Raw genomic sequence first — 15,774 nt, forward strand, 5'->3', positions numbered from 1 at the left:
TGGGGGAGGAGAGGGGTTCCCCCCTCTCAAAAAAAATGAATTGGAGAGAATCTGGACACCGCTTTTATGCACTGGTCATTAAGTGTGAGGCTCAGAAACAAAGGAGAATGAGAGCGTCTCGATCTCTCTGTTTCACTCCCCCTGTCTCCTTCCCCCTCTCTCGTTCTCTCTCTTTTCTTCATGACCATTCAGGGGCCGAGGAAGAAAAAGCCAATGTGTTAGAAAGTGATAGGGAGCAGATCATTATATACCAGCTATCATGTAGACTCCATAAATTGATAGGTTGAGTACATTATTGTTTTCCTGTAGATAATGATCTCTTGAGAAAGCCTTAATATAATCACACTTACGTTATGGATAAGAATCTATAGTTTTCAATTCCATAGTGTGTGCTTTAAAATGGCTGCATGCATTTGATAGATTGGTGGAGCTCCCCACTTATCCCTGTGTAAAATAGTTAGAGACATTCCATTTTGTCGATGTTCAAGGTGACATGGGAGGGAGGGAGGGAGGTAGGGAGGGAGGGAGGGAGGGAGGGAGGGAGGGAGGGAGGGAGGGAGGGAGGGAGGGAGGGAGGGAGGGAGGGAGGGAGGGAGGGAGGGAGGGAGAGACCGGCCCCAATTGGCCAATGAGGTGCTAGGGTTTGACATGGCTCAAAGACACACGCAAATATGAACAAAAACACTTACAGTACATCCACACACAATCACAGACACACACACACACAGACAACACGCAGACCAGCCCTGCAGAGCCATCCCAGACCGGCTGAGGGAGAAATTATGACCTTTTCCAGGCTGCAGAGAATTCCTCAGATGATCTCTCTCACATTCTGCACTTTTTTTTTCTCTCATTGTTCCTTTCTTTCCCTCCCTCTGTCACTTTTATTGACAGGCCAATATTTCAGACTTCAGATTACATATGAAATGAGCAGAAGGCTTCCTTAACACAACCAAATGTAAATGCATGAACTAACAGGAGGAATTGATATGCACCGAATACAAATACCGGGCAGGGAATAATATGAAATACCAAAAGTTTTTTTGTTTCTTTTGTGCATCTACCGTGAAGAGTTGGATTTGCAAGAGTGAGACTCCCAATTTTGCCTTGACTGACCAGACAAGAGAGGGAGAGAGGGGGATAGAGAGAGAAAGAGAAGCGTAGTGGGGTGCTACTTCTGTTTCTTTGTGATGTGCGGAGTGGGTGAATTGCAGTGACAGAGTATAGCCACACACACACACACACACGCACACACACACACACACACACACACACACACACACACACACACACACACACACACACACACACACACACACACACACACACACACACACACACACACACACACACACACACACACATTATGACTGTATCGAAGGATGAAGGTAATTAAACACTTCTCAGTTGGCCGCAGCGTCTGCTAAATACAACCATATCTCTCAGCATTGAGCCGCAGCCATGTAAACCACCTCCCCACCTCCAGCCGTGACCAGGAAACAGCTTGATGTGCTTGTGTGTGTGTGTGTGTGTGTGTGTGTGTGTGTGTGTGTGTGTGTGTGTGTGTGTGTGTGTGTGTGTGTGTGTGTGTGTGTGTGTGTGTGTGTGTGTGTGTGTGTGTGCGTGCGTGCGTGTGTGTGTGTGTGGAGGAAGAGGGGGGCTAGAAGCATGTGGTCTACTGAAGTGTATAATATTACCATAACATTGAATGTATGTATTGCTGTGATTATGAGGCTGGTTTAATTTTCTCTCAATTTTTTCCATGTCTTTGGGGCAGAATGACAATTAGGAGTCTGATACAATAGGTCAACACTACTAGCCCAACAGCCAATGTCTGTCACAACATATTTGTAATCACCATACGTGATTACAGCTGCACCATCGAGAGCGTCCTGACTGATTGCATCTCTGCCTTGTATGACAACTGCTCAGCCTCCCACTGCAAGGCACTACAGAGTGTAATGCGTAGGGCCCAGTACATCACTGGGGCCAAGCTTCCTGCCATCCAGAGCCTCTATACCAGGCGGTGTCAGAGGAAGGCCCTACAAATTGTCAAAGACTCCAGCCACCCTAGTCATAGACTGTTCTCTCTACTCCCGCATGGCAAGTGGTACCAGAGCGCCAAGTCTAGGTCCAAGAGGCTTCTAAACAGCTTCTACCCCCAAGCCATAAGACTCCTGAACATCTAATTAAATGGCTACCCAGACTATTTCTTATTCTTACTTTTTAAACTGCATTGTTGGTTAGGGGCTTGAAAGTAAGCATTTCACTGTAAAGTCTACACCTGTTGTATTCTGCGCATGTGACTAATACATTTTGATTTGATTTGACATGTCATCTACATTTTAATTTGATACAATGTAATTTTTTTAATTAATTCAACATTTTCTTTGCCTTCGTCCATTGATTTTACTTATAATAGATATATTTTTTTATTTTATATTTTTTTATAACAGAGCTACAACATAATTTAAATGTTTTGCTCTGTTCTGTCTTGTGTTTTAGGAGTGAACTCTCTGTCTAAAGAGTCTCCTGGATCAAACGCTGTGGGAAAATGTTCCATGCTCCTAGAGAGACAGAATGACAGCTCGCCCAAAAGACCCAAGTCTGCAGAGGGGAAGACCAGCGCTAGTGAGCAGGTATGCTAAGCTAACCACTAACCATCATGATAAATCAACACGGAAAGCTATCTTTAACCATTTAGCAGGTATGCTAAGCTAACCGCTAATGCTCCATAATAAAAACCCAGTCAAAGCTAACTCAGACCCATTCCAGTTAGCAGGTATTCTAAGAGATATTCTAAGATGTCTCAGAGGATAATGTGCTGTCAACAGATCTAATATAGTTAACCCCAAATGCAGTCCCCACTGACAGAACACTTAAACATCCCCTATAGAACATTCTCACTCCTTTGTCGACCTGCATCCAATAGGCAAGGCTAAAGCCCTCTCCCAGTCCCACTCACTTTGCATTTCTTTAGAAGGTATGTGTTTTTAAATTAGATTATGAAGCATTAGCTTGTCTTGTGGAGGGCCCTGAGTGGAAGGAGGCCTGCGTCATTTCAGAAATGGATTACATTAAGGCAGGGGGCTGGGGGCAGTCATTTTAGGAGTACTTCCTGTAATGAGGGCTAGGCGGGAGATGAGGAGGCGACACACCTTTGTCATCTCTAATCTCCTGATTAGAAATTCCCCTCCAATCATATTTCCCACTAATAAAATTGCACAAGTTGAGGGGCTTAAGTGCATTTAAAGGAAACGAGGTTGATCTACATTTTGTGTGTAAAGGTAAAGTGAGATGGGAGCAGAGGGGGCGGAAGGGGGAGCGAGAGCAGGGTTCCAATTTGTTTAGCTGAGGGGATATTCAGGTCATGTTTCATGTTCTATCCTCTTCGGGGAGCTCTGTCATCTAGTTTTCTTAGTGCTGTTAAAAGTTACGTCATGTTTTTTACGTGTTTGGGTTTGGAATGTTGGAAAGCTGTCTCACGAAGACCAATAGTGAAAGGAAAAGCACATTTGCTCTCGAGTAATTCTAGTTTTGAAGTAAAAATACAGAGGTGATGAAGACTGGTAAAACCACAGACACACTTTGTTCTTGTCCATCTCTAATCTTTTACATTCCCACTAATAACCATAGCAAGCTTTGTCACATCTCTCCCAGCAGCTGCAGCAGTGCCCCTACTGTAACTACAGGAGTAAAGACGCCAACAGGTTACAGCTCCACGTGGTATCCCAGCATTCCATGCAGCAGCCGGTGATCTGCTGCCCACTGTGCCAGGACGTCCTCAGCAACAAGATCCACCTGCAGCTCCACCTCACACACCTGCACAGCGTGGCTCCAGACTGCGTCGACAAACTACTCATGACTGTATGTGGAAACACTACATAACTTTACAAAATGTTGGCAGAAAAAACTGTTTAGAGTACAGACAACTTCTCATATTCAGATGACTATCTATTTAATGTTGTGCTGATTGCTGGTGAGAAAAATGCTGAGAAAATGTTTAATTTGCTTCTAATGGCATTGCACATCCAGTACATTTTCCTCAAGGCTTAAAAGTTTTCTAAAGAGTTTTTTAATCCTTTTTAAGATCCGTGATGTTGACATGACAAATTGAAAAATGTGTCCAGTGCTCCCTACAGTCCCTTATTAACTAGCTCTGGGCAGTGCTGTCACTGTGCAGTCCTATAAAACATTTCCCATGCATCTATCCCACTCTCCCGAGAATATGTCATAAACTTGACGGTTGTCGTCCTCAGGGAAAAGCTAATTCCGCTTTCTGAAACTGATCTATTTTTATTGGCAAGAGGCAAGCTGAAAAGTACACTTGCTCAACATGTTTTTAATATTTAATACTAAACTCCTTAATTACTATTACATTTTATAACATAATTTTATTACGATGCATGTTGCATTTAGGGATAAGTTATTAAGATCATTAAATTGTTTTTGTTGTCTGACTTTGATAGGTGGCTGGGCCTGATGTGATGGTGCCCAATAGCATGATGTATCCTTCACCTGGACAAGACAACGCTTTGTCTCTGATGGAAGCTTCTGCAACCCTCTCTGAGACGTCTGGAAAGCCCACAGGTACGCAGAGCATGTTTACCACTGTTACAATACTCCTGCCGGTATTGAATGTACTATTCTGAGTTTGTTTGGAAATGAAATGTCCTTGGGTTGTAGAAGGGCCCTGCTACACAAATGGAACAAAATATTACTTATATTAACCAGACATGGTTTACGTTTCCAGAGTTGGTAATCAATGCATTTGTACAATGTCTTTTGTTCATAAATTTCATTATATTTTCATTCTCCTTTCTCAGGGAACAGATCCAAGGACCAGATGAACAGCACAGGCCAAGACAAAAGTGAAGTAGACCTTCTACGAGAGGAACTCAAACCCCCCAAGGAGGGGTCTGAAGCTCCAGACTGGAAGACTTCTGGTGGGGTTGGGCAGGATCGAAAGAGTCCTGACTCCCTCCAGGATCATCTGAACGACCTCCAGAGACGCCAGCAGCAACAGCTCTCAGTCTCTGACCGCCACATCTACAAATACCGCTGCAACCACTGCAGCCTGGCCTTCAAGACCATGCAGAAGCTGCAGATACATTCCCAGTACCATGCCATCCGGGCGGCCACCATGTGCAGTCTCTGCCAACGCAGCTTCCGGACATTCTTGGCGCTCCGGAAGCACCTGGAGAACGGACATCCGGAGCTGAGCGAAGCCGAGGTCCAACAGCTCTGCGGCAGCCTGCCGTTAAACGGAGACTTCGTCCCCGAGAGCGAGGCCATGGCCTACGAGGAGGCACAGCAGGCCTTTGAACAGGAAATGGATAAAGATGATGAGCTGGACCTGGAAGAAAAGGCCAGCTCAACAGGAAGTGACAGTAGCTTGTTGCAAGATGACATGGGAGCTGAAACAAAGCGAACCCTCCCATTTAGAAAAGGCCCCAACTTCACCTTGGAGAAGTTCCTGGACCCGTCCCGGCCATACAAGTGCACGGTGTGTAAGGAGTCCTTCACCCAGAAGAACATCCTTCTGGTCCATTACAACTCCGTCTCTCACCTGCACAAGCTGAAGAAAGTTCTCCAGGAGGCCTCCAGCCCGGTTTCCCCTGAGACCAACAACAATGCCGACAACAAACCATTCAAATGCAATATCTGCAACGTCGCCTACAGCCAAAGCTCAACCCTAGAGATCCACATGAGGTCTGTGCTGCATCATACCAAAGTCAGAACTGCCAAAACCGAGACAAGCAGCAGCAGCAGTTGTACAGGGATTGGGAACACTAGTGGCATGGCTCCATCCAGCATCCCAGCCCCAACCGGACAAGGCAACAATGCCAACTTAGAAAATGTTAGAAGCGTGACGCCCTTGGTTAACAAAGAAAACACTCTAGATGCCAAAGAAGCCAACAACAGCAACAATGCAAAGCACACTACTGATCATGTCTCTGCACAGCAAAGCCATCAGAATGCTCAGTCCCAAGCTCAACTACAGATGCAGCTCCAACACGAGCTCCAGCAGCAGGCTGCCTTTTTCCAGCCCCAATTCCTCAACTCTGCTTTTTACCCCCAGTTCGGCATGACCCCAGAGGCTCTGCTTCAGTTCCAGCAGCCACAGTTCCTTTTCCCCTTCTACATCCCAGGGGCAGAATTCAACCTGAGCCCAGAGTTGGCACTTCACTCAGCCGCCGCCTTCGGGATGCCGGGCTTGACTGGTTCTTTCCTGGAAGACCTGAAGCAGCAGATGCAGCAGCAACACCAGCTACAGCAGGCTCAGGCTCAACAGCAGCAACAACAGCAGCAGCAGCAGCAGCAGCAGCAACAAGCATCCCAGTTGCAGCTCCAGCAGCAAAAAAAACAGCAACCGCAGAGCCACAAGCCCAAAATGGAGCCCAATGCTGTGTCAGTGTCTGACATACATATGTCCAGAGAGTCAGAGGAGCATCTGGAAAAACAGGAGAGCAAAGCCAAGATGGAGAATGGAGCGGATGGAGTCAGTGAGGGAGGAAAGGACAAAAAAGACAAAAAGTCCAAGTTTCCTGAGCCGCTGATTCCTCCTCCACGTATCGTGTCAGGAGCCAGAGGAAACGCAGCCAAGGCCCTTCTCGAGAACTTTGGATTTGAGCTGGTCATCCAGTACAACGAGAACAGGCAGAAAAACCAGAAGAAAAACAAAGAAGGAGAAGAACAAAAACAACAACCACAACAACAACAACTGGAGATCAATAACTGCAAGCTGGAATGTGGGATGTGTGGAAAGCTCTTCTCCAACATGCTTATTCTCAAAAGCCACCAAGAGCACATCCATGGACAGTTCTTTCCTTATGGAGAGCTGGAGAAGTTTGCCCAGCAGTACCGAGAGGCCTATGACAAGCTCTACCCCATCAACCCCCCTTCCCCTGAGACTCCCCCACCACTGCCTCTCCTTCCTCCTCCCTCACCAGTCCCAGTGACCACCCAGCAGCCTCCCTGCACCTCCACGAACAAGCCCCAGATCAAGGCCCCATCCCCTGCCCCAAACCAGGCTCCACAGACCCAGCCACCACCCCCACCTCCCCCTCCTCCACCAACCTCCGTATCCCCACAGGTGCAGCCTTCCATCCCACTAGATTTCTCCCTCTTCCCCCCTCTGTTGATGCAGTCCATCCAGCACCAAGGGCTACACCCTCAACTCACCCTGCAGCTGCCTACAATGGACTCCCTGTCCTCGGATCTCACCCAGCTTTGTCAGCAGCAGCTAGGTCTCGATCCAAACTTCCTGAGGCAGTCACAGTTCAAGCGCCCTCGAACCCGCATCACGGACGACCAGCTGAAGGTCCTCAGAGCACACTTTGACATCAACAACTCGCCCACTGAGGAGCAGATTCAGGAGATGGCTGATATGTCCAGCCTCCCCCAGAAAGTCATCAAGCACTGGTTCCGTAACACCCTCTTCAAAGAGAGGCAGCGAAACAAAGACTCTCCTTACAACTTCAACATTCCACCTATTACCACGATGGAGGATATTAGGCTGGAGTCCCAGTACAGTACACTGGAGTACTACAGGACTGATGCCACCATGAACAAACGGTCCTCCAGGACAAGGTTCACTGACTACCAACTGAGGGTCCTACAGGACTTCTTCGACACAAATGCTTACCCGAAAGATGATGAGATTGAGCAGCTGTCCACCGTGCTCAACCTGCCGTCAAGGGTTATCGTGGTGTGGTTCCAAAACGCCCGCCAGAAGGCCCGGAAGAGCTACGAGAACCAGGCAGATGCTAAAGACAATGAGAAGAAAGAACTGACGAATGAGCGCTACATCCGCACCAGCAATATGCAGTACGAGTGCAAGAAATGTAGTGTGGTGTTCCCACGAATCTTCGACCTGATCACCCACCAGAAGAAAACGTGCTACAAGGACGAGGATGAGGAAGGGAATGAGGACAACCAGTCTGAGGAGTACATGGATATAGGAGAACCATGCCCAGCCAAGCACCCTGAGTCATCCAAGCATCACCATGGAACAGCCACTAGCTCAGGCTCCAGTTCCCCTCTGATGCCCTCCCCTCACTCCAACCTGGAAAAGACATCCCCCAAGTCTGAACCGCCCTCTGAGCCCAAGCCTAAAGAGCCAGGACCTGCCCCTTCTCCAGTTATGATAAAGTCTCTACCGGACCCCAGACCCTCCAAGGCCTCCACCCCTCAGCCACCCCCTCAGAAGACCCCCCAGCCCCACATGTCCAGACCCCACTCCCAGCCTCAGTCAGCCACCATCCCCTCCAGCCCCCTCTCTCTGGCCCTCTCCTCCCTCACCAACAGCCTCTCTCCCCAGATGCTCCAATACCAGTGTGACCAGTGCAAGATAGCCTTCCCAAGCATTGAGCTATGGCAGGAGCACCAACATATGCATTTCCTGGCAGCCCAGAACCAGTTCCTCCATTCCCAGTTCCTGGAAAGGCCCATGGACATGCCCTATCTGATCTTCGATCCCAATAACCCTCTGATGACTAGCCAGCTTCTGTCTGGAGGACTCCAGATGCCAACTCAAAGCGGCTCTGGTTTGTCCTCAGCTCCCGGCTCTGGCTCCATGAAGAGAAAACTAGATGAGAAAGAGGATGGATCCAATGAAAAAGATAACGGAATCATGACGGAAGAACAGCACAGAGACAAACGTCTCAGAACCACCATCACCCCAGAACAACTAGAGATCCTCTATGACAAATACTTGCTGGACTCCAACCCCACGAGGAAGATGCTGGATCACATCGCCCGTGAGGTCGGCCTGAAGAAGAGAGTGGTGCAGGTGTGGTTTCAGAACACACGTGCCCGAGAGAGAAAGGGACAGTTCAGAGCACTGGGGGCCTCCCAATCACATAAGAAATGTCCTTTTTGCCGGGCGCTGTTCAAGGCCAAGTCAGCTTTGGACAGCCATATCCGCTCTAGACACTGGCATGAAGCCAAACAGGCAGGGTTTAGTCTGCCCAATAGCCCAATGATGAACCAAGATGATGGAGGTGAGAGCCCGCACAAGTACAACTTCTTTGAGTTCCCGCAGCTGCCCACCAAGACTGAGCCGAATGAGTACGAGCTGCCCGCAGCTTCCTCAACGCCTGTCAAACAATCTGAGGCAGAGTTAAAAAACTTAATGAGCCCTTCATCCTTAAAAACAGAAAACTGTGATGAATCTGAAGGGCTTAACATTAATTCTGCAGAGGCCTCATCCTACGACATCAACAACAAAATGGACTTTGACGAAACCTCGTCCATCAACACGGCCATAAGTGACGCCACCACTGGAGATGAGGGCAACAACAATGAGCTGGAGAGCCTCATGGCCAACGGAGGGGACAAGCTGGCGTGCGACAGCAAGAACAACCTTGCCCAGAGCTCAGACGGTGGCGACGACCGCTTCCCCTTCAGCATGGCGAGCCCCTCCCTCAGCTACTCCGGCAAGGACGGAGACTCCTGCTCCTACTCTTACTCCTACTACAGCTCCAGAGATGACGACATGGAAGACAACAACGACCAGAGCGAAACCTCCAGCCTGACCGACCCCAGCTCCCCCAGCCCCTTCGGAAGTGGAAACCCCTTCAGGTCTGGAAAGGGAAGTGGCAGTGGTGGGGAGAGACCAGGCCACAAGCGCTTCAGGACTCAGATGAGCAACCTTCAGCTGAAAGTCCTCAAGGCTTGTTTCAGTGACTACCGCACCCCCACCATGCAGGAGTGTGAGATGCTGGGCAGTGAGATGGGCCTCCCCAAGCGTGTGGTGCAGGTGTGGTTCCAGAACGCCCGCGCCAAGGAAAAGAAGTTCAAAATCAATATTGGAAAGCCATTCATGATCAGTCAAGGCGGGCCGGACGGGCCCCGGCCGGAGTGTACTTTGTGTGGTGTGAAGTACACTGCCCGGATGTCCATCCGTGACCACATCTTCTCCAAACAGCACATTGCTAAAGTGCAGGAGACCCTGGTCAACCAGGTGGACAGAGAGAAGGACTACCTAGCACCCACCACGGTCCGCCAGCTGATGGCTCAGCAGGAGATGGATCGTCTGAAGAAGGCTGGGAGCGATGGGCTCAGCAATCTGGCTGCCCAGCAGCTTCAGACTGCAGTGAACCACAACAATGCACTTCATGGCCTCAGCCTGCCCTCAGGCTATCCCGGGATCTCTGGCCTCCCGCCGGTACTACTTCCTGGGGTCACCGGGCCATCCTCACTTCCTATTTACCCACCCAACACACCTGGTGAGTTACTATGACACACAGAGAACACACAGATAATAGTAATTTTATATAACTTTTATGATCATTTTTTGTCTATGCTTTACATGCTCAAAATACTCTTTCTCTGCAGTATTTTCTCTTCATTCCATCACAGTGTTGTTGTTGTTGGTAGAGATATTTTACCAAACGTTGTACATTGTGTAAAATACACTTTAATGCATGATCTCAATGTTCAGTGCAGAACTTCTACATAATATAATGGTTCTGACATTTTTTTAAGCAAATGCATTTTTGTCATTGTGGAATTAATTTCCCCTCCTCTCCTTTGATGTGGGTTTGGTATATTTATAATATCCTCATGTTGGTATATATATATATATATATATAATTATGAAGTCGATCATAACTGCATATATCTGCATAATGTATTACTGAACAATATTTACATTGTAATATTAGGGTGAATATAAATTTAAACACATTTGAATATCATTTATACCACTATATTTCAGCTTTAGCATCTCCTGGTGCTGGCATGCTTGGATTCCCGAACCCAGCCACCCCCTCTCCTGCCATGTCTCTGAGCACTACCCCAAACAAGAATCTTCTGCAGACTCCTCCACCTCCTCCACCTCTTCCTCTTGTTTCCTCTACCCCTCTGACTTCAACCAACCACATTGAGCAGCACAGCAAATACCAAGAAAGAGAGAGCAACAACAACAGCAGCAGCAGCAAGAAACCAGAGGAGAAGCCACACCACCAGAAGAAGGCCAAGGAAAGAGAAGTGGAGAACGGCGGCCGTCTACAGACCCCCAACGTCAGCAACAACAAAAAGAGGGAGAAGCCGTCTCCAGCCTCGGGCAAACCAGGACGTGAGGGTCATCTGGATGCCGCTCAACTACAGGCTCTTCAGAATGCCCTGACCGGCGCAGCAGACCCAAGCTCCTTCCTGGGAGGCCAGTTCCTGCCTTACTTCCTCCCGGGCTTCGCCAACAGCTTTTCGCCACAGATTCTTGGAGGGATGCAGGCGGGGGGATACTTCCCTCCGTTCGGCGGGATGGAGAACCTGTTCCCCTATGGACCTGCCGCCCTCCCACAGGCCGCCATGGCGGGCATGAATCCCACCGCCCTCCTGCAGCAGTATCAGCAGTACCAGCTGTCCCTCCAGGATTCCCTGCAGAAGCAGCAACAGCAGCAGCAGCACCAAAAACATATTGAGCAACAAAAACAGCATCATAAACAGCCGAAGCAGAAGCCAGCCCCTGTGAAGGCATCTTCACCAATTGTGCAGAGCAACCCCAAGTCTTTCAAACCAAAACTATCTATGGGAACTAAGGATGACACCAACAACAACAAATGCTCTTTGACGGAAAGCACAAAAGAACTGCCAACAGAAACCAAAAGAACCACAGACTTCCCTGACGATTTCATCATTCCGTCTGTCAAGCACCAGTTCATATGTAGGAAGTGCCAGATGGTATTCGCTGATGAGGACTCTGCAGTGCATCACCAGAAGTCTTTCTGCTACTTCGGAAACCCTTTTCCAGACCCACAGGAGACAGTTCTTAGAAAGGCAGTGAGTAAGTACAGGTGCATCGCCTGCAACGTGGTGGTCAACGGGAATGAAGCACTTGGCCAACACCTCCAGTTGAGCTTGCACAAAGAGAAAACAATCAAACAAGCAATGAGAAATGCCAAAGAGCATGCTAGATTATTACCTCACTCTGTCTGCACCCCTACTCCTGTCAAGACCACATCTACCTCGCAGTCTGCAGCTCCTCCTTCTAATAACACCTTTCCCCATCTCTCTCGCTTGGCCATCAAGTCCTGGCCAGATAACTTTTTCCAGGCCACTGCCCGGAAAGCTGCTTCCTCCTCCTCCTCCCTGTCTGCGTCTCCTATTCCTCCCCTTTCCTTGCCTCTGATGGTTACCTCAACGTCCTGCAGCAGCGTCTCAGGGGTTCCCACCTCCCTACCCAATGAGAGTTGTTCAGATGAATCTGACAACGAGCTGAGACAGAAGCTGGATGACTTAGATAAGGTGTTGGAGGCCAAGGCTAAGTCGACCTCCGGCCTAGATGCAGGCTTCAGCAGTATCCGAATGGATATGTTCAGTGTGTAGGAGGTGAAAAATAGGATCCCTTGCTTTAAAAAATAAAAAATAAATAAAAAAATAAGACTTTTAAACTGCAGTTCCAAAGTTTCTCTAACCCAAAAAATTACAGTACCAAATGATTGACTCAGGATTGTTTTTCCCATATTGATATGCTGGCAAGATATTGATTGATTTTTGTTATGGACAGAACTGTTGCAGATGCTTGACTGAGCTTATATTGTATACAAAAACACGGAGTAGGAAAAGATCTCTCAGGCTCCCCCGTGGAGCTTGTTTCAAGCCAAAAACTCACGATAGCAAATTGCACCTCAGCTGGATTGTTTTCCAAATGCTAGCATGTACTGTATGGGACGACGATCCAGAAAACCCTCAAAGAGAACCTCTGTTAGTCTAGATAGCTGGTGTAATTCAGTAGCTTTAAATTCTCAGGTCAGAACATAACATTTGTCATTGGTTAAAGCAGCAACGAGCCTGGGTCCACTTGGCTTTTAACCAAAACATGTCACGCTTTATCAGACACATGTCCTTGATGTGTGTAGAAGAGAGACAATATTACTGTTACAATGGACAGCGTGCATATCCTTTTAGTTTCCGCCCTACAAAGACACTATGGTTTTGCCACAGTGGGAATTTTAGAATGGTGAAGTACGATTCCCCTTTGTTTTCTAGTTTGTATGACAACAAACTGAGTCTATATCCGACCCCTTTTTCTCTTGTAGAATATACTAATCTGTGCCAACTCTTACCTTCTCTCTTTTACCTCTGCTCACACCCTTTTCTGAAGAGGTAATATCTCTAGTTTTATACACTCTTGATTATTAATTATGTGAATAAGACTTTTTTTCATTTGTGAATTGCTGTACGGTACCTTGCTTATTTCTGGACTATAGTGCACTTATTTTGTTTTTGTCTGTTTTTTATTATTATTATTTTGGTAGACCCATGTGTTAATTTAATAGATGTTTTTGTGTTTGTATGTTTGTTTGTTTGTTTTAATTATTATTTTGCGTACGATCGCAGCAGCATTTTGGTTTGTTAGAGGATTGACGCCTAACAACCCAGTGACCTATTTAACAATTGGTGCATCCATGAAAGTAGTACTGTATACTTGAAACTGTTAGAGTACAAGTCGGTCAAAATGTTTTGGTTTTTTTAAGAAAAGGTATGATATTTGCATAAGCAAATATGCTGCATTACAAAGGGGGACTACAGCATGTATTTTACATTATGACATGTTTTCCCCTGTGCTTGTAGGACTGATAACAGTGTTACACCTATACACTGCCATTTACTGCATAGGTCTTCGTCCTCGCATTCATTTTCTGGGCACTTCAGTTGATCTATCATGAAAAGTCAACACTAATTATTTAGTCATTTATGCATTACAAAGTATTACCATATAACATGTTGCTGCTACTGTGTAATGTTTAAAATAATAATAATTTGCTCCCCATAAATTGTCCAACAGGCTGAATGCTGACCCGCGGATCACTTTGCTTTGCTGTTTTTACATTTCATTCTGTTTTTAGTTTGTTTGTCTTGTTTTATTTTGCAGTAGAACTTAAAGAATGTGAAAGCTGTTAAAGGGTGTTGCGTTGTTATGAATCACTTTTTCAGTTTGGTAAGGTAAGCTGACGTGATTCATTCCAAAGTAACAAGAGGCTATTTGTATGAAAGGAAAAGGCTTGTGAACAAAGAGAGCTAAGCTGTTGTATATATTCGTAGTTGGCTGTGCATGGTACAGATGTATTAATATGAAGAAATGCAAAAATGTATTGCTTTTGGTATTTCCTATTCTGATATGAACAAGTAGCATGTAATGCAACTGTTTGACAGGTTAAAATCAAATCATGCTTAGTTATTGTTTCAAATGATAAAATCAAGTAACATTTCCTCATACGTTTTATTATTGTACAGGTGTTTTAGTGTTTTCATTCAAAGTTGAAACGCAAAATGTCACAGTTTCTAATGATCTTTTCTCGTGCGAAACATAAATGTTTCTTATTTGGATTTTTAGTATTTTAACATTTACTTTGATCCTGAAGACACTTTTACAATGTTGTTTCATAAGAGATGTCCTGGGCCTATAGGTGCGATCCTGCCATTGTACAAACACCAACGACTATCCTGATCCCAAAAGCTTTGCCAACCTGTCTTCTTGCCTTTCCCCTCAATGTGGCTAAAGCATTGCCAGACTGAACTGTCAGCTAGCATCACGTGCTAAGATGTTAGCAGCAAACACAATGCTTTCCACACCAAAGGACAGGTAGAAGCTAACAAACCAACAACCAAAAGGATGGTACGATAATGTAACAACTCCACAGCAGCCAAAAGAAAGAAAGAATTACAAAAAAAACATGTTTTTTCTTCTTCTTGGATGGATTGTGTCACGCTAAAGAGAGAACAGCCTTCAAAAGGTTGATATTGGGATTGTTTTCCTCTGGATGTCAAAAGGGAATTTCACGGCGCAGTCCTATCCTACACAATATGTATTCTACGTCCTGGTTACATAGGAAATGCATCCTGAGGGTTTACTAAGAAGAAGCCCCTATGGCTAAAACTTTAAATAAACTAAACCAAAAATGTTATTGATGTTTTATATATAGAGAGTAGTCTCATTAGTTTTTGTTACTGTAATGTTTGAGGTCTCAACTGTACCGTCACACGGTAATAACATGGTTTTGAAACATTTGTTTTCATTTTTTTTTTTGTCACAGACCTGTTGTCATAGTTGAAATTACGTTTATTGTAGATGGTATTTGAACAACTTCTGGAAATAGTTCATCAAGTATGTTTGTTGCTCATTGTTGTGATACATTAAAAACTGTATCTGCAAACCAGTTTTGTCCGTCATCAAAAGTATTTTATTAGTTTGGCATCGCTAATGTTTTGAGTCTGCTTCACCTTACGTAAACATGATCAGAAGGCCATGTGATCATAAATGGCAAACATCATACACCTATTTCATGTAAAGTATATTGATTCGGGAATGCGGTTACTTTTCTCGTTTTACAGAATTATTGAATAAGGTATGTTGATTTCTCTTCATTAGCACGGCATTCATTTCCCTGTGTATATTCTTACAGTATTATCGAGATCTTCCCTAGGTAGCAGCTTCACTTACTTGAACATCCTGGTCATTTAGGCACTGCAACATTTTGGCATTGCTGCACTACAACTGTTGACTAATCTCTCTGAAATAGGTTTTAGTCACGTTTTTGTCTCCCTGATCCTGCATAAACTTGCATTTACTTTCAGAAGGAGAACATTGCTATCTGACGTGTTATTCTGTTGTAATCTGGATTTAACCAGATTGCTAAATTATCTTCTGAAGGCTAATCTGGATGGGGATTTCAGCTGGTATTGTCATTAGCTCCAGATGTTGATGTCCCGGTAGTAGTAGTTGAGACCAATGAGAGAGAGAGAGAGAGAGAGAGACATCTGACT

The 15,774-nt window shown here is 45.9% G+C and overlaps 1 protein-coding gene across 1 annotated transcript in view; it reads left to right on the plus strand.

The window, feature by feature from the left end:
* LOC135517159 (zinc finger homeobox protein 4-like) overlaps positions 1 to 15,167 on the plus strand; it is a 175,007-nt gene extending 159,840 nt beyond the window's left edge. Inside the window, 5 exon segments of the mRNA XM_064941213.1 lie at positions 2,506 to 2,639; positions 3,664 to 3,867; positions 4,470 to 4,590; positions 4,827 to 10,232; positions 10,724 to 15,167. Coding sequence (XP_064797285.1) covers positions 2,506 to 2,639; positions 3,664 to 3,867; positions 4,470 to 4,590; positions 4,827 to 10,232; positions 10,724 to 12,333 — 7,475 coding nt within the window. The 3' untranslated portion in view covers positions 12,334 to 15,167.
* The last annotated feature ends 607 nt before the right edge of the window (positions 15,168 to 15,774 follow it).

The sequence above is a fragment of the Oncorhynchus masou genome, chromosome 28 (assembly GCF_036934945.1).
Source record: "Oncorhynchus masou masou isolate Uvic2021 chromosome 28, UVic_Omas_1.1, whole genome shotgun sequence".
In the NCBI taxonomy this organism is placed as follows: domain Eukaryota; kingdom Metazoa; phylum Chordata; class Actinopteri; order Salmoniformes; family Salmonidae; genus Oncorhynchus; species Oncorhynchus masou.